General features: G+C 33.8%; 1 protein-coding gene across 1 annotated transcript; it reads left to right on the top strand.

The window, feature by feature from the left end:
* The first annotated feature begins 5,029 nt into the window (after nucleotides 1–5,029).
* Nucleotides 5,030–13,822, top strand: LOC115978807. Its single transcript, XM_031100678.1, has 6 exons — nucleotides 5,030–5,472; nucleotides 5,552–5,629; nucleotides 5,729–5,809; nucleotides 11,083–11,237; nucleotides 11,327–12,447; nucleotides 13,286–13,822. The coding sequence occupies exons 1-6, from the start codon at nucleotides 5,059–5,061 to the stop codon at nucleotides 13,408–13,410; spliced, it is 1,974 nt and encodes a 657-aa protein (XP_030956538.1). The 5' UTR covers nucleotides 5,030–5,058; the 3' UTR covers nucleotides 13,411–13,822.
* The last annotated feature ends 6,420 nt before the right edge of the window (nucleotides 13,823–20,242 follow it).

Below are 20,242 nucleotides of genomic sequence, written 5' to 3'. Positions count from 1 at the left end.
GGGCGTTAAGAAATCCAAAAATACGTGATTAAAGGCTGAACGAAGCAAATCACTTACTCTTCTTCTCCTCAATGCTGATGCTGCGCAAAACGTAGGGAGACGGATCCGCGCCCAAACAGTAGAAGGCAAGTGTCCGCGGGTCCAGAAGGTCGTCCCAACTCTCAATCGATTGGGAGTATTCGATTGACTTTTGAAGACGTTCCTGGTATTTGCTCTTCAACTTGGGACGCCTTTTTACTGCACAAAGAAATGAGTAAGTGGTTAATGACGACCAAACATGCAAGACAAAAAAAAATATATATATATATATATAAACAGACGAGAAGGAACATAGACGCACCTAAATTTGGGGTTCCCCACCGACGAAGTAACCTTGGGATGTCACCCCAAGCCTCACTGGAAGGGGTCTCAAAGTCATCCCCTGACACGAAAACGAAACGGGACTTCCAATACCTGAATGACGAGGCTAGACCCTTAACGATTCTAGTCCTCCTCGTCCAAGGGACTAGTTCGTAATACCCGAACTCCTTTGACTCTTTCAAACGATAGATATGGACGAGCTCACTCACTTTGATCAAATCCTCGTTGGCAGCCAGCCAAATCTCCATACAATTAATGACTATCCTCTAGGAGTTCGGCATGAGCTGCCCGGGGGCAATGCCAAAGTAATCCAGTAACTCCATCACCAAGGGATGGACGGGAAATCTAAGCCCGGAGGTAAAAGCAGCCTCGTAGAAGCACACTTCACCTGGGAAGAAATGGCAAGCCCGATCCTCAGGACCAGGCCGACGAACCTGGACCCGTGCAGGGAATTGGAACCTATCTCTAAACCTGGCCACTGTATCAGCGTCCAGCCCACACTCTTCGTGGAGGGCATAAAAAGCCCTAACTTGACGAGGGGTAGAGACGGCTGTATCACCCTCGATCGGACCACCGCTAGACGACAGCCCGGTGTCTAACTCACTAGACCTCACTTCCGACATTCTCCTCGTCTCTTTTTCAAACCAAGCCAATGACCGGCCTAAAATTGGAGACAGCTCCCCCAGAACCACACTCAACCCACTACCTTCAAAAAGAAAATCCCCTATCAAAGGAAAAAAGTCCCCGGAAACACCCAAGGCCGCCCCTAAGCGAGCGAAAAAGAAAGAAACTGAGGGGCAAGCTACCCAAACCTCAGAAGAACTAACCATGAAAAAGGAACCCAATCCTAAAATGCCCAAACCCAAAAACAACAAAAGACAAAAGAAAAATCAGGAATTTATAAAGAGCTCGTGAAGAAAATAAACCAAGGGATCGAAGAAACAACGTACCTTGGAAAAAGGAACAGTCGAAGGCGGAGAAAGATATGTCACCGGAGAAATTTGTCGCCGGAACAAAGGCAGAGGCACCGGAAGGAGATCGGGGTGATAGCAGAAACAAAACAAAAGGGAAAAATCGGAATGAAGGAAAGGAAAAGTTTTTTAAAACCCAAAAACTCAAGGAAACTGAAAAGCAGCGAGAAACCCAAGAGGCATGCCATTAATACCCCCAATTAGCAGATGCCACGTGGCCACGCCGCCATCCCTCATTAAATTCGAAGCGGAACCCCAAGCGTCACAGACAACTCAACGAACGAAACTTTTCACCTTCTATGGTCCTCACGACACGTCACTGACGACCATAGAACCCGGGGGCAATTGATGGGATCGACGAGAACACGTTGTAGTGACGAGGACACAACAATGACGAGGATACCCCTTGATGACGAACAAACCGTCATCGACGAGGAAATGAAAGCCATTCAATGGTGCTAGTAAATAGCCTGGGCAGTTACGAAGCCAGTAAAGCAGACCGTTGAGGACTAATAAAAGCCCCATAATTAGGCTTGAAGCGTTATGAAAGAAGAGCATTTACACTCCAATGGCTAGCAATCTAGCTCACAGGTATAAGACTCTCACATTTCGCAGCATAAGGTATGAGATTACAATCCTGAAAATATACTTCTTACTGCCAATTTTATAAACATCTTGATTACTCTAACTTTGGCGTCGGAGACGTTGTGGTAGGCACCACACCGGTGACCATCCTTCTTGAAGAAAATCAGACGCCAACGGGAAGTTCCATCTGCCTCTTGAGACTGACGAGTTTGCACCTTATCAACTATGTTAGGCTAAACAACAATTAATAAGTTTATAATTAATGAAACAACAATATAACAAATTATAGTTTATAAAAAATAAACAATTAATGAAACAACTAAACAACAATAATTAATAATTTTATTAATATTTCAAATGAACTTATAGTTTATTGTTTATTCTTTTGCTAGAATTATGGACAAATATTTGATAAGAAAACCACGTACCTAAGATTCATCTCCTGTGCAAAATTCATCTTCATCTTCTAAGCGAATTCGTGTTGACTTTAACTTAGAAAATTTTCCTTCAGATCCTAGGCTACGAGAAAAGACATCATCTTATCATCCTAATAATCATGATGAAATAAGAAGATATTATTTACAAAAAGACCCTTGTCAACCTATTTTCCAAAACCATGATGATTACCCTCTATCATATTTTTCTAGAAAGCCCCGTCAATTTAGATTTGAATAGTATGTAAATAGAAAGTGGTTGGAATATAATATAGACAATGATGCAATATTTTATTTATATTACTACCTATTTGGGCAAGATGTCGACAAGCAAGGAGGAGGTGAGACTTTTGTAACGAAGAGATTCAAACTTTGGAATCAGAAAGAGAAGTTAAATTCACATGTTGGAGGAATTAATAGTGCTCATAACCAAGCTGTCAAGAAGAGTGAAGATCTAATGAAGGAAAAGTAACACATTCAAAGTGTTTTGGTTAAGCAATCAAATCAAGATAAAATTGAATATCGGGTTCAATTAAATGCAATAGTTGGTTGCATAAGATTCCTTTTACGCCGAAGATTAGCTTTTTGTGGTCACGATGAATCTCAAGGTTCAAGTGATAAAGGAAATTTCCTTGAGTTTCTATAATTTTTAGGGGATCACAATGAATCTATTAATGAAGTGTTGCAAAAAGCTCCGAAAAATTGCAAGCTTACCCACCATGATATTCAAAACGACATTCTGAATGCAATAGCACATGAAACATCCAAAGTCATCATCAAGGATCTTGACAATGGGTTCTTTTCAATATTAGTTGATGAGTCACGTGATATCTCAGTGAAAGAGCAAATGGTCATCGTTCTTCATTATGTAAACAAAAAATGAATTATTATAGAACGGGTTCTTAGTATTGTACATGTAGCAAGTACCACCACTTTGTCACTCAAATATGCTATTGAATGTTTACTTTGTGAACATAATTTGAGTTTATCAAAACTACGTGGGCAAGGTTATGACGGAACCAGTAATATGTAAGGTGATATCAATGGTCTCAAAACTTTAATTTTGAAAGAGAATAAGTCAGCATTTTATGTCCATTGTTTTGCTCATCAACTTCAATTGACACTTGTTGCCGTTGCTAAAAATCACATTAACATTGCTGAATTTTTTTATGTGGTTAGTAATTTTGTAACTGTTGTTGGAGGCTCTTGTAAGAGACGAGATGCTCTTCAAGATGCACAATTTGCCAAAAGTAAAAAAGATTTAGAGAATGGTATACGTAGAAGTGGGAAATGTTTGAATTAGGAGACAAATCTTAAACGTCTTGGTGATACACGTTGGGAATCATATTATGGGACTATTCTCAACTTGATTTTTATGTTCTTTGTTGTTGTTGATGTACTTGAGATTATTGAAGAAAATGGCATTTTCGACTAAAAAGTTGAAGCTCGATTTATTATAAGGTCAATTCTATGTTTTGAATTTGTTTTTGCTCTACATTTGATGAAAAACATTTTAGGGATCACAAAGGAGTTGTCAATAAAATTGCAAAAAAAAAAAAAAAAAAATTCAAGATATAGTAAATGCTGTGGATCTTGTTAAAGTGTCTAAGTAACAATTGTAAGTGATGAGAGATGATGAATGGATATCTTAATTAACTAAAGTGTCTTCATTTTGTACCACACATGATATTCCTATCTTGAACATAAATGAAATATTTGTAGTTAGTGGGAGGCCGCAACGCAACACCCAACAAAATACAAATTTACATCATTATCGTGTTGAGTTATTCTACACAGTTATAGATATGCAACTTCAAGAGTTTAACAACCATTTTTCAGAGGTAAATACTGATTTGCAACTTTGTATGGCTTGCTTGAATCAAAGTGATTCATTTGTGACTTTTGATAAGGAAAAATTGATACGTCTAACAAAGTTCTATCCATCTAATTTTCTTGGAACAAATATCTTGGTACTTGACTCTTAACTTCAAAATTATATTTTTGATATGTGCAACAATGACTTGTTTTTAGAGCTTTAAGGAGTTAGTGAACTTGCTGAAAAGTTAATTAACACAAGAAAGTATGAGACTTATCCATTAGTCTATTTGCTTGTAAAGTTAGTTTTGACCCTTCTTGTTGCTACTGCAACAGTAAAAAGAAGTTTTTCAGCAATGAAATATATAAAAAATGAACTGCGCAATCGAATGGGAGATCAGTGGATGAATGATTGCTTGATTGCATATATTGAAAGAGATGTACCTTGTAACATTGAAAATGAGAGCAACGATTTCAAAATATTTGATAAATTAAACAACGATTTCAAAATATAAAAACTTGTAGAAGGCAATTGTAAACTTTATGTATTTGCTTGTTTTTTTATAGTTGTTGTTATCAATATATGAATTTCTTTTTTTATTAGATTGTGTAATTTATACTTCTTAAGGAACACCCTGAAAAAAAATTCCTAAAACCACCACTAAGTAAATATTACATTTAATAAATAGATTCTAAGAAATTGTCATATAACTATTTTAAATTTAAGTATATGATCGTTCTTCTTCAACCAAAAAAAAAAAATTATATTAATTTTCTCACTAAACGCAGCTCGTGCCTTGCACGGGCAACCTACACTAGTAACATATACAAACCTCAATTTATTTGTAAAGCCCTAAACCCTCTGTTTGTGACTGTGTCTCAGTTCTGTAACCATGGGTTTCTTCGACCTGAACATACCGTACCTCGATTCTTCACAATCCCACAAAACCACGCGCACAAAGCTCGCAGTCAAAGCCATGGAGCTGGGCTACACTGGGATCGCTTACAACCGTACGATCAAAGGCGTGATGTCCGATCACGACCGTTGCTCCATCTCTCCCCTCACTCTCTCCTCTCTCCTCAACCTCGTACCTTCTCTCTCTCTCTCCGTCAACCTCCACCGCGACCTCCTCGGCGTCCCACGTGCCACCCCTTTCCGCCAGTACACGCGTCTCACTGTTGTCGCCGAAAACCACTCCCAGAGCTTAGCTCTCAACTCCGGTAACCCTGTTTTGAAAACCTACGACTTGGTCGCTGTGAAGCCCTTGGACCAGACCGTATTCGATGATGCTTGTGATAAATCCGAGGTGAGTGAGTTCGTGGTTTCCTAAGTTTTGATTTGTGTTTTGTTTTGAGGTTTGGTTTTAATGTTTGTGTTGTTTTTAGGTAGATATAATTGCGATTGATTTTTCGGAGAGGTTGCCTTTTCGATTGAAGCAGGCTAAGGTTAAAGCTGCCATTGAGGTTTGTTTGTTTGTTTGTTCTTCAATGATTTGAATTTTCGTTTTCTCTGTTTATTGGTTTTGTTCATAATAAATTTTTGTGGGCTTTTTGGATTTCCAGCGTGGAGTTTATTTTGAGATCACGTATTCGGATCTTATTGTGGATGTACAAACAAGGAGGCAAATGATATCCAATGCTAAGGTGAGAATTGCTAAATTTCTCTGTTGATAATTTGTTGGGACATTTTGTTTGGGCTTAAATGTGGGGTTGGTTCCTAATGTTTAGTGCATGACCGAGTTTAGTCTCTGAAGTTCAAAGCTTTAACCTTCAGTCCCGATACCAAACTAAAAACTCACATGTCATCACTAAGTAGGGGCTAAAAGTGATCACTTTAAGCTTATTAGAGACTAAGATTGATCAGTTTAATTTTATTGGGACTAGAATCGATTACTTTAAGTTTTGTAAGGACTATAAGCGATTACTTTAAGTTTGTAGGGACTAAAATTAGTTACTTTAAGTTTTTAAGGGCTAAAAGCGATTACTTTAAGTTTTGTAGGGACTAAAAGCAATGACTTTAAGTATGTTAGGGACTTGAAGCAATCACTTTAAGTTTATTAGGACTAGAAATGGTCACTGTAAACTTCAAGAACTAAAATCACGCATATGTTGAAGTTTAGGGACAACGGGGCCTTTCGTATATCTCATTGTTATTTGATGCATAATAAGTTTCTCATCATTGGAGAGAGAGAGAGAGAGAGAGAGTTACCATAGTACATGGGAATTCATTTTGTATATCTCCTTCTTATGACAATACTTGATTTCTGCAAAGGACCACCCCATACGTTCTTCCTAACTTTTGTGTTTCATATTTGATTGCCTTTGAGGAAAACTTGGTGGCCCCTCACATTGTTATGGCACTCATTTTCCATTTTGGGAACATAGAAATCCTAATTGCTTTCATCACTCTTTGCAAGTAGACCTTGTTTTCATCTCTTTCAATAATAAGAGTTTTGTATTTCCAAAATTTTTATGTTAGTTTTCATATTTATTTTACACAAAAATGTTAAAGTAAGAGCATCTGTCTCAAAAAGAGACGTTTTTTAATATTTGTTATTGAACTAGTTTGGCATGTTTCTGATTAGGTGCCATAGTGTGTGTTATTCTTGGATGATGATGATGCATGTGTGTGCATTTTACAATAAAATTTGAGTTATTGATATGTGAGTGTACAGTAGCTTTGAAGAAAAACGTTATGGTTGAACACATATAGACAAATTCACAGCTAGGCATGATATGTTATATGATGAAGAGTATGATTTGCAAAGCGCAAAGAAATATTTATTTGCAAAGAAACATACAAATCTTGCTTAGATTTAGAACAGTCATAGCATTAGGCTGAAGGTCCTCAAATATAACTTCATTTCTATGAGTCCATAGTGCGCAAAGGGTGGCTACAAAAGTGTTTGTGATTTGGATAATGTCTTATTTAACCCTAGAAATTTTCTCCAATTAGCTGATGATCCAAGAGCAGATCAAAGGAGGTTCTAGGAACTTGGTAGGCAGAGTGAAATCTGAGCCAAACCATGCTGCACTGGCCACTTCACAGCCAAGGAAAAGATGATCAATGAACTCTTCATCTTTCAAGCATATGGATATAACTATATTTCTCTTTGCCAATTCATGTAACTGGAAGTCTATTAATTAAGACTTAAGAGTTTCCTAATGAAAATAATTAATTTGAAGGGAAGTTTGAGTTTCCAGAGCAAGTGCCAAATACAGTTACTCTCTCCATTCATAACTCATAAGCTGGTTTGTAGCAGCATATGAATTGCAGCTGTTATGACATTGCCAATATGCTTTCTTCACTTCAACAGATCCTGACTTGGAGTGTGGCCCAAATTTATCTATCAGGATTTCCAATCTTAGAAATGGTTAAACTAAGAATCTTTTTAGCCACCTCCTGAACTGAGGTGCATAAAGCCTCCTGATCAAAGCTGAATTACACCTGGCCAAATATTGGTCTATCAGATTGCTTGCTCTTGAAATATTGATTGGGCCAGATCTAGTAGCTGGTGGCTTAAAGTTTGGCCAATAATGGTTATTTGGAATAGGTTTCCCATATCCAATTTGTTATATCGCATCTAGTTCCTACATGACAGAATACTCCTCCATGCCCACAAGGCATTATAAAGCAGCTTGCAATTAAAGGGAGAAGAGTGTTTTATATATTTTGTGCCAAGATATAGCAAGAAGAGAGGGTAGGATTTTGAACCACAGGACAGATCTAATAGCTTGAGGCTTTGTCTTTCCTGTTATATGCAGTTAAGACATGTCTGGTATTTTGATAGACTTTTATGTTTTGTAGCAAATGATGCAATAGCATCCTAACAGCACTTCATGCATTCATTTATTCCTATTCATTTATTATCTAAACTTTGCATTTACGTCAAAGTATTACTTCATTATTGTATATTAAATAATAGATTCATTTCTTCCATATATTAATGTGAGAAAATTACACTTTTTCCAAATGCATCATCTACTCATTTGACATACAAAAATGAATTAAGACACTGACATTAATGCAGTGATTAGATAATAAATACATATGGATAAATGCATGCGCTAATTAATGTGTGATAATAAATTATGAATTTGACATAAATGCATGAGGCCATTACAAACATCTTTAAATAGCACTCTAAACTAGTAACAAGCATCATCTTCTACTTAATTAGTTTAAGAAAACCTCTTCTTTCCACCCAGCTTCATGGCAAACAAAACTTTTATGATAACCATTTTCATGGTTATCCTTCTTCTTCAACAAAACCTTAGCCCCATAACAGCATCAAGGCCAACTGATTTTTATCCACCAACATTTTCCAAAGGCTCCTTAACCAAGCCAAAACCTCTGTCTACATGGTTCACTATAAATCGTTATAAAATGGCCGAGATTGAAGACTTTCGCCCAACAACTCCTGGTCATAGCCCCGGTGCAGGACATGACCATCCACCAGTTGCAATACAATTGTAAACCTATCAGAAAATGATAATGTGTTGTTATTATGAAATAAGGATTTAAATTTTAGTTCATTGACAAATTGTCATATTGCTATCCCACACCCTAACATCACATCACATATAGCATCAAAACCCTAACATACATCTAATCATCCATACATATCAAATCATATCTAAGGCACAAACAAACAAGATATCACAAGGGCAGACACTTAAGCATGTTAAGATCAAGCAATCATGTTATCATATCCAAAGCAAAGCATTTGCAAATATACGTTCATGTTTATCAAAATAAGATCAAGATCATAACTTAAACAAATGCATGTCCATGTAAGTGCATGTCTTACCTTGTTGCATCACAGCACCTAGGGCTGTAAACGAGCTGAGCTTTGTCGAGTAGTGCATGTTCAAGCTTGGCTTGTCAGAAAAAATCAAAAAAGCTTAAGCTTGGCTTGAGCTTGTGACAAGCCTAAAAATAGTGTTTGAGTTTGAGCTCGTGGGAAAGCCAAAAAGCTTGAGCTTGGCTTAGTTTGGCTTGATTAATTAGTCAAGCCAAGCTCAAGTTTAATTTCAAGTTCAAACTTAAGCTCAAGTCAAGTTTTTGAGCCTGAGATCTAAAAAAATTACATTATTAAATGCTTAAATCTCTAAAATTAAGAAAAAAGAAAAAGAAAATAGTATACTAATTTTATCATGCATCTAATTTTACTTATGATTAGCCATTATTCAAATTAATAATTTACATAATTAAATTCATTCGTTCATCATTCCTTGTCTACAGTTTCAACAGTTGTTCAAAATATAATTTTTACATTCACGTTAGATGGTGAAGGATTAGAAAAATACATGTTTGTAACTATTATGAATGAGAAAATACTAACATGTTTCATAACTTTACTTTGAATGATTGATAGGGAAGGATCATATTTGGCCTACTTAATTATTTATTTATTTTTAAATGTAACTATAGTCTAAAGTGATTCTTGATCAGTTCAAAGAGAAGGAAAAAATTAAGGTAATATAAGCAGTGGTCTCATATTGGTCATGTTATTATTAAAATATGTGTAATGAATATATTTAGCTAATACATATAAACTTATAAATGAATCTATGCTTGAATTGTTGTGTATCAAGTTTAAGTTTGGCTTGAGCTTGTGACAAACCTAAAAATAGTGTTTGAACTTGAGTTCATGGGAAAGCCAAAAAGCTTGAGTTTGGCTTGGTTTGATTAATTAGTTAAGCTAAACTCAAGTTTAATATTAAGCTCAAACTTGAGCTCAGGTCAAGTTTTTGAGCTTGAGATCTAAAAAAATTACATTATTAAATGCTTAAATCTCTAAAATTAAGAAAAAATAAACAGAAAATAGTATACTCATTTTATCATGCATCTAGTTTTACTTATGATTAGCCATTATTCAAATTAATAATTTACATAATTAAATTCATTCATTCATCATTCCTTGTCTACAGCTCCAGCAATTGTTCAAAATACAATTTTTACATTTACATTAAATGGTGAAGGACTAGAAAAATACATGTTTGTAACTATTATAAATGAGAAAATACTAACATGTTTCATAACTTTATTTTAGATGATTGATAGTGAAGGATCATATGTGGCCTACTTAATTATTTATTTATTTTTAAATGTAACTATAGTCTAAAGTGGTTTTTGATTAGTTTAAAGGGAAGGAAAAAATTAAGGTAATATAGATAGTAGTCTCATGTTGGTCATGTTATTATTAAGAAATGTAACTATAGTCTATGCTTGAATTGTTGTGTATCAAGCCTAATAGCTCAAGAGCTTGTTTGTGAACAATTTTTTTTTGTTTGGGCTCTGCTTGTTTATTAAACGAGCCTAAAACTAAGGCTCAAGCTTGGCTTATTTATAAACTAACAAACATGAACAAGCTTTTTATCGAGCCAAGCCTGAGTTGTTCATGATTGGCTTGGTTCATTTACAACTCTGTCAGCACCTATGCATCAATGCATGTTCATATCATATGCATGTCCATGGCAAACAATGGAAATATTAAAGAGAAACCCTAATTTAGCATGTGGAGAGCAAATAAACAAACAAACAGAGAAACAGAGACCTAAGAAACATAAAATTAGATAAAACAGAAGCATATTATACAAACAGAATAAAGAAACAAAAACAAAAAGGTTGAATTAGGGTTTCTAGGCTTGAGTATGCGTATGCATACATAGGGCCTGCGTACGCAGCCCAGCTGTATGCATACGCTTACTTCAAGTATGTGTACGCATGCGTAAATTAATCATGTTGGAAAAATTCTTCATGATTTTATAGGTTCCAAGGCCTGTGGATGAGTTTCTAAGATCTAAATGTACCTTATTTTCTTTTATAAACATTATGTGTTGATTTATTCTTGTATCTAAGTTATTGATGGATCTGCCAATTAATTAAGTTGGACTATTGGTCATATTTTCAGTTGCTGGTGGATTGGACTCGAGGAAAAAATCTCATTTTCTCAAGTGCTGCCCCTTCTGTAAATGAACTTAGAGGGCCGTATGATGTTGCAAATTTGTCATCATTGCTTGGGCTCTCTATGGAACGAGCTAAAGCAGCTATTTCCAAAAATTGTAGGTATGAACACTTTTTGAAACCTCACAGCATTCAGTGACACTTAGATGATGTTTATAAATGTCAGAAAATCTTTTCACCAATGTTTGCAGGACTCTTATAGCCAATGCTTTAAGGAAAAAACAATTTTTCAAGGATGCAATTAGAGTTGAAGCAATACCTTCAGGTGTACAATTAGATTTCAACAAAACTTTGGCTAGCGATTGGTTTAAATGGGATCCCATCTCTAGTGGTGAAGGTGATTTGCTATTAGAGGACATGGTGAAGTCTTTTTCTGCCTCCAGTAAAGTATCAAAAACCATTAAAGCCATTGATTTTGCTTCAGTTATTGAGAGCATGCCATCACATGGTTTTCAAGTGAAGCCTTTGATATCTCAAACTGAGGCTGTGCCCCAACCTCCAGATAATGGAACAATCTCTTTGTCTGCTCCTGAAATAGTTGAGGTACCTGCCACAGCTAGTGGACAACCTGAACAGCTTGGCAGTCTTGATCTTCCAAAATCAGATCAAAATTTAGCGTATGATACTGCATTAATACATCAAGCCTCTGGCTGTGAAAATTCTCAAAACTTATACCCACCACGTGATACTGCAAAAGCTTTGACAAACTCTGAGGAAATTAAAACCCCTACAACCACCAACAAAGTAGAAAAGGATAATACAAATGGGTCAGATGTTAATCTTCCCTTGGATGTAGCAGAAAAGCATGATTTGAAATTACTAAAATGTTTCTCTAGTTGTGAATCACAAATTGCTCTACCAAATGAAAATGTAATATTTCATGCATTGACTCGCAACTTGGAGTTAGATGTTCCTTGTGATGTTGATGCTAAACGAGAAATTTTGACACTGACCGAGGATGTTGGTCTTCCTGCTACTACAAATGAAGAGCCTAAGAATACAAAAAGTTTGGAAGAAGTATTAGGTATTTCAATGGAGGTAGATACGACAAATCAAGAAAACACATGTTTGGCCTTAAATGGTCCGCCTTTGCCAGAGCATTTTTTGGAGGGAGAACAAATTAGGGAGCCAGGGAATGAGGTGGCTATTCTTGCTGATCCCATTCCTATTCCCGAGTCTCAAATTGAGATGACAATTGTAGATGGTTCCCCAGTTGCAAATCATGAGTCAATAGAGGTCACAATGGAAGAGCAAAGGCATGGAGAAGCGGATACCTGTGTTCACGATCCAACCAGCAGTCAATCTATATCAGGTAACACTTTTAATTACTGTTTAGTATTGACCACATACCACCCATATTTATGCTTAGTTTTGCATTATGATAATTTTATGAATAGCAAACATATTTAAACCATGCCGTTCTTAAATTTAATCCGTTCTGAACTATTTTCTTTCGTTCTTTTTCTTTTAAACAAAACTCTAGAAGCATCTATTCTTTGGGAGATTTATTAATCTGCTAGCATAGCCATGGACAGTGATGATATTGTGAGTTTGTAAAACTTTCTTGTATATTGTGACAGCTGTGAATTTTTGGCGTAACATTTTGAAAGAATTTTACTGAAGACTGTCATGGGCTGTCATTGCTGTTCTTAGATTTATTTCAGACTGCCTTATAATTTAACTTTTAATTCTACCAACTTTGAAGCTTGTATTAGGCTTTTTAAGTCACAGGTAGTAGATCCATTTTTAAAGAACGAGACCTATGTGCACAGCTACAATTTGGCATGAAATTGTGATTGTATTGTAAGCTGTACTGGTCTTGTTTCTTTAGGTTTTTCATGTCTCTTAATTATTATTTTTGCTCATAGGATGTCATTGCCAAGAGCCTTATAAGCATAGTTACATTGCCTGGTCTCCTTTGTAAGGAGAATCAGGATTCGAATCCCCACTTCCCCCACTTGTTGTAACAAATTGAATTATCAAAAACTTTGTAGGTTGTCACGGTCCTTGGTTGTTTGGCTGAGACTCATTATCGGGGTTTCTTGATGCTTGTATAAAATGCGCAATCTAGCTCTCTTTCAGTACTTTATTCGGGGGTTTGTAAATCTAGCCATACCAATAATTTACTGATTAACTCTTACTGAATGCAGGGAAATCAAGGCCAAAACGGAGAATATCTCACCGAGCAGCTTTATTTCCTTTCAAGCGTTTGTTGACTCCTGTAACTTTCAAGAAAAGAACTAACAAAATGAAAAGCAGGGTTCAGATGCCGTAACTGTGCAATGATTTTTTTATTTCTCTAATTATAATTGCTGATCGGCAGGCATGTGTAAAATAGTTGAGTGTTGTTTGGTACCAATGTTTTCTAGCCATCATTCTTAACCATTCATGCTAATGTTGGGAAATTCTGTCCACAAACTTTTATTGATATCCAATTTTTGATACTGGAAACAATTTTGGGCATGATTAGAAAGCAGATGAAAGTAGTGAAATTTCTCCAAAATATGCCATTGTTCTGGATTCAGTTAAGACTCAAAGTTGATTTGTGTATCACTTTGCACTCTACCGTTAGTTGGGCTGTTAACTTGAATGAAAAAGCATGTCACGTGTGACTCATGTGACCTCTACATACATGGCATCGCATGAAAAGACCGAATTACTTGTAACGTCATGTAATTTTAAGAGTTAATTCTCCTAAAAAAGAGGAAATTTTACAATGATCTATGCTACTGCTGCTTCTTCTTCTTCTTTTAAAATTTAAATTGCATAAGAAGCATGTGTGGGAGTCTTGGCATTTTTTTTTATTCTTTTTAGATGTCATTTGGGAAATATTTTTTTATATTTGTAGTTTCAAAGCACTATTTTTTTTTATTATACAAGATAAAAATTCTACTCTAGTATAATCTAAGAATATATGTGTGAAGCTCCCTCCTAGAAGCTTGAACCCTGACCTGTCTCTCATATTCCACAAGTACTAAATACTTATAAAGTAATCATTGTACTAAGGATGTGCGGTTGTAAATTTCAACACACTTTGACGCAATGTTATTTCTGCTGCACTTTGTGATTTAATTTTAGGATAATTTATATACAGTACTTTAGGTGTTATTTCTTAAATTTTCCTTTTAAAATTCTGTGACGTGATTACTTAACTAAAAAAATACACTTCTATCCTATGAAAAAAAAAAATATATATGATAGAATTTTAAAAGATGAAGTTGAGAAATAACACCGTTATTTAAGTCTTGTCCATAATTTTATCACTTGAGATTACATGCATGCGAATCGAATATTCTTGGGCCTAAAAAGCTGCTTTTTTGTTGGGCCATTTGGGAGGTACTGTTCCTTTCAATACAAAAGTCACTTTTTTTTTCTGACCAAAAAAAGTGTTTCTAAATTTTGTTGTCTATAAGAGGCAAGAATGATCTGTTTAGCCCATGCCTGTGATATAAATGAGGTTTCAGATTGGTCTGCCCACTCTTCTATGATCTTTAGGCTTTTGAAATGAGTAATTGGCATTAGAAAAAATCACACTTCCAGATTGCAAATGCTGAGAAATTTACAAATATTTAAACAATATTATATCTATTTTCACGTACTTTTTTATTCAAACATATTTTTAAAAAATACAAATAACATTACTAGAATAACGTTACCAAACAATCTTGAGTTTTTTGCTCCAAAATCATCTGTGTATTTGAATTCTTTATTCATTTGAACCCACCCAAAAAAAAAAAAGAAATACAGTGTAAACTTCCATATTGCTCAAAATAAATTAGGTATTAAATGTTGAGAAACTTAGTACGCAGCATGAGGCACTGTAAAGCTATAAGAAATGCTGGGACCGTGGGGCACTTGAGAGTTTTAGGTATAATTAAATGCATCACATGTTTGTCTAAAGTAACATAATGAATGACACCCACCCATTCCTTCTTTTATATTTCCCATCATGTAAAAAAGTAACTAGTGACCCAGGGCTTTTAATTTCTGATGACCCCACTGCACTACTTAATGAGTGAGACTCTGAGAGAGAGACACACACAGAGCAATTACAAATTGTAATGAAACAGTACAGTTGTACAATTCTAAATCGTAACATGTTTTCTACGTTGTAGTAAATATGATTATTATAGTTTGAACTATAAATACCTATTTGATTTGCTTTTTTATTCAATATTTATAGTGGGTCAATCAAACTACAAAATTATATAGTGTTATAAGCCCCTCCAAACACATCCTGTGCATGCTCAGAAAATGGAAAAGAAAATTAAAGATAATCACTTGATTCATTGCAAGTTAGCAAAGATTTAGAGTTATTTGTGGGAAGTTAATAAATAAATAAATAAAAATCTAGCAACAGTGTAAAAGATTAATATATTATTTTTGCTTTCTAAATTTTAGTGTGCATTTGGCATTGGCTTAAAAAAGCCAGTTTTTTTCTACTATTCAACTTCTTTTTGCTACAATTTATGGGTCCTATTGTTATTTATGGGTCTCACCATACTATTTCAGCTACCTTTTATCTTTATCTACAGTACTTTCAGTTAAAAGTTTTCTATTTCAGCTAATTTCTTGTGATCTTGAAAAAACATTCATTTCAAGTAGCATATTTTGCTCAAAAATTATTTTTCAAAAAATACAATGCTAAAAAGTTATTCATAAGCAAATCAATATTCAATAATATATATATATATAAAAGGAGAAATCTTATGTTGGAGGGCACGAGATTATGTCATGATACATTCCTTAAAATTTGCTTTATTTAGGATTTCACTTCAGCAAAATTTGTATTTATATCAAAGTATTAGTTCATTGAATTAGACAATACTATAAATGCATATATTAATTATTTATAGTTGTGCATTAATTATTTACATTAAATGAATTTATAAGATTATTTTTATAAACTCTATTGGTCCGTTTGGATACCGCTGAAAACTGAAAACTGAAAAATACTGTAGCAAAATAATTTTTAAATGTGTAAATAGTACCGTGGGACCCATTTTTAATAAAAAAGTTGTTGAAAAGTGAAATTTGTGGGTCCGTGAACAGTACATGATCTGCACTGATTGGCTGAAAAAAGTTTGAAAAGTCAAAATTTGCGGTTACTATTCATTGAACAGTGCATGAACAATAACCACAAGTCTAAAAAACGCGTGAAAAAAAAAAAAAAAAAAAAGAAGCTAAAAAACGCAAACGCACTGAAAATCAGTGCAATCCAAACGCAGCTTATATATGCAATAATTTTTAGTTGGAATAATAATAATTATTATTATTATGATTATTATTATTATTATTATTTAGAATATGACATTCTTCCTCATGTTTAGTTGTTTTGACAACAATTGACAAAAAATCCATAAAAATTAAATATTTGTAAATTCATCAAAATTAATCTTAAGTGTTAAATTTTCCTAACTCCTTTCAGCGACATGTGATATATATTATGTATTCTATGTAATTAGAAAAATTACTAATATGTTTATTTTGTTATAATAATTATTTTAAGCATAATGAAATTTTAATATCATTTTCCTAAATTTAGATGAGAAACAATTGATTTTTCTTTTAATGTAATCACACACACTATGGTACACCATTCCTTAGGCCAAGTGCTTATAAGGCAAGGGTGGGAGGCGTCTCTCCCCGATATGGGATTGAGCAAATCCGTGCGGGTGGGAGCAAGGGTCGACCCTGCCATCCCAAAGCGGACAATACCCGATTGGGGTTTGAGACTAAGTTTTCTCCCACACAATTGATTTGAAATATAGTATTCTTGCTCAAGTTTAGTTGCTTTTGCAACAATTGAAACAAATTCCAAGAAAAAGTAGAAAATAAATAAATTTAGTAACACACAATCATGAATGTTAAAAAAAAAAAAAAAAATTATATTTGCATTTTTGAGTAGATACAAAACATGTCTATCTATATTAGTCACTATATGATGTAATTTGCAACTTATAAATACATATAAATAGTATGATCATATCACTACACTACTAAATCTTTCTATTTTGTCTATAAAATAACTAAAGATTACAATTTTTTATAAGGAAAATTATTGATTTTTTTCTTCATATATTGATAGTTAAGAGTGAGGAATTTGAATATAGATGTTTCTATTGAAAAAATGAGGTGCCAATTAGTTAAACTACAAAATTCTTTACAAAAATGATTAAAATATTGGAGGAAACTATTAACAAGTTGCACCTCACATTGATGGAAACTCAACTAGTAAGCAAAATAGGAGAGTAAGTAATCCAAGGATCTTGGCAAAATTAGGTGAATTTCAAATAGAAAAAAAATATGTATTATATAAGTATTATAGAGAACTTTTTTTTTTTTCTTTTTTAAGAATAATAGAGAACTACATTTTATGAAAAAAATTTATGGCTTAGTCAATGGCCCTTCGACCTCCATCATTGTTGATGAAAAATGTATGGAATTCTATCACTTAACCTTCATTTTGCAACCAAATTTAAAAAATAAATAATAATAATAATAATTTCACCTAGTTATAACTTATATGAACTATACGACAAAAGAGTTTATATACATATTTTTAAATATTCTTCTTTTGGTATAACTGAGATTTTATTTTATTTTATTTTATAATTTAATAATTACAAGGGGAATAAGGATTTAAGTAGTGGATGTCAAGAAAATACTAAAAGGTGTCACCCAAGCGAACTACAAGTCTCTTGCCAATATGATTGGAATTCAATGTCATGTATCTTGTATCTTTTCTTGATAAATACCAATATGAGTTGTATAAAATAACATGTGACAAATTTTGAAACTAACCAAAATTTTGAAACTAATTCTTGATTATTATGTTCATGATGTAGCTTTATTGATCAAGTTCAATGTATTAACTATACCTGATTGACAGTTATTTGCATTCTTCCATCCTTAACTCGCGTGTTTATGTTTTGTTATGAAGAAAACTAAACTCAACCCAATCTACCTAGCTTTAGTCAACACCAAACCAAAACCTAGTGTGATCAGCTAAACCCCTAAAATACAACATAGCACGCAAGACAACTTGACTAAAACTCTGAAAGTTGCGGTCGAAAGTCTCCAATTTATGCATTATTTGCATTGTTGTTACTATGCAAGGAAATTCTTAGACCACATATCTCTTGAAAGTGATTCCCATTTATGACAAACTCACAAAGACTTGTTTGGTAAAAACCGGTAATAACTTGGTTTGGCTTCCGTCTAATGCACGACATAGACACAACACGTGTTCTAAAATTGCCACGTATCAAACTCGTATACCGACATACCGTCTAGTACATAGAAGTCTTGGACAAAGGTTCAAAAAAGAAAAGTCTTGGACAAAAATCTTGCATACAAGATAAAGATTCTAATGTGGAAAAAAAAAAAATCTTTTTCGTATTTCTATTCCTCCAATTGCCATCTACTGCTTGTTTCTCACTTTTAGATCAACCAATTGTCAGTTAGGAAATTAATCGAAAATAGACATAAAAGTTTAAAAGGTGTAATCTCACTTTCGGTTTCACTTTCACATCCAAGAACTAATAACATTAATTTTGTATATTAAATGTTGTTCTAGAAATTGGATAAACTCAATGATTTGTGGCTTCCTTGTTCTTCAGTCTTTCTTTCTTTCTTTTCTCCCAATTAAAGCAACTTGTTTAAATTATGAGCCTTTTGGCCATGTTGACTTTTGCCTTAAAATCATGTCCTCCTCTTTCTCTAATTCTGGGTCCACCTTATCAGATTATATGGGTGTGAACCAAATTTAGATTAGGTATAAAATGAAAAAAAAAAAAAAAGTATAAAGCAAATTACCTATAGAAACAATTTTAGAAATCAATCAATCAAGTTTTTGATCCCTCAAGTTTGACATGAAGAAAGAAACAAGAGCCCGAAATATGGACACGTTAACATTGATCACAAAAGGACTTCTTACAATCCAGCAATATGTGTAAGAATTTAATGAATACAGACAAACAATAAAAGTAAAATGTTAGGTTTTAAGCATGTGTACTTCAAACATCACGAGCAAAACTGAACATTATTTACAACCCATAGTACAGCAAGTCTTTCATCTGTTTAGAAAAAAAAAAAAAAAGGTTTTTTTTTTTTTTTAACAAACGATGGTGTCGGTGTATGTAATCTTTCCATTTTATTCGCACTAAGTTATTACAAGGAGGAATTTCACGAGAGTAACTTTAAGATACTATCAAAAGGTTTTAAACTCAAGATTTTATAAATATTAAGAAATTTTAGGAACCACTAAACCAACCTCTTGGGATTTGGATTTAGGGTTCTAAATTTCTAATGTAACGCTAAGTGTTAACAAAAACTTAGTCTTAAAATTAGAATTTATAGTAAACATTTACTCATCATAGTTTAGGCTTAAAACTCTATATTTTCTACCTCACATCATATTGGGGCACAAGCTCAATAGAAGCAATATGTATCAGGACTCACTATTAAATATCACCACAACATATTATTGAGATATCAAAATATTAACTGAATCACATTCAACTTACTTTAAGAAGACGAGTTTTTTAACTTAATGACATTAGCTTATCTCATTTATAAGAAGTACTATTATTCAAATTCTCCCTCCCAATTTGTTGTAACAATTTACTTAAAAAATATACATAAAAACAGTCTTAAGAAAACAAAGATCTAGTTAAGCGAAGCTCAATTCTTACACTTTGTTCAAAGTTCTTCAGGTACATACTACAGCCCAAAAGAGATATATATGTATATTTGTAACTCCATCTCTAGTTTAATACATGGTGTGTTTTCTTGAGCACAAATGTAGCATTAGGATTTAAGAATCCAATAATATAAAGTTTATGACATGTTTGGATTGAGAGCGGCGGAAAAGAGAGCAAAGAAAAGTAAAGTAGAGTTGGTTGAAACTTCTCTCTGCTCTCCTCTATTTAGATGAACCATTAGTGAATTTGTCCAATCTTATTTACGAGAACAACTTAAAATTGGAATCCCCATACATTGGAATAAGAAAATTAGCACAGCATTATATTGAAAAATTGGTGTTTATATAAAACCATATTTCTAAGAAGAAGCAATGTGTGATTGGGTGAATGTGTCATTGGCGG

Source organism: Quercus lobata, chromosome 3 (genome assembly GCF_001633185.2).
Source record: "Quercus lobata isolate SW786 chromosome 3, ValleyOak3.0 Primary Assembly, whole genome shotgun sequence".
Classification (NCBI taxonomy): Eukaryota; Viridiplantae; Streptophyta; class Magnoliopsida; order Fagales; family Fagaceae; genus Quercus; species Quercus lobata.
Note: the sequence above shows the minus strand (reverse complement) of the source record. Positions and strands in the feature narration are given on the sequence as shown.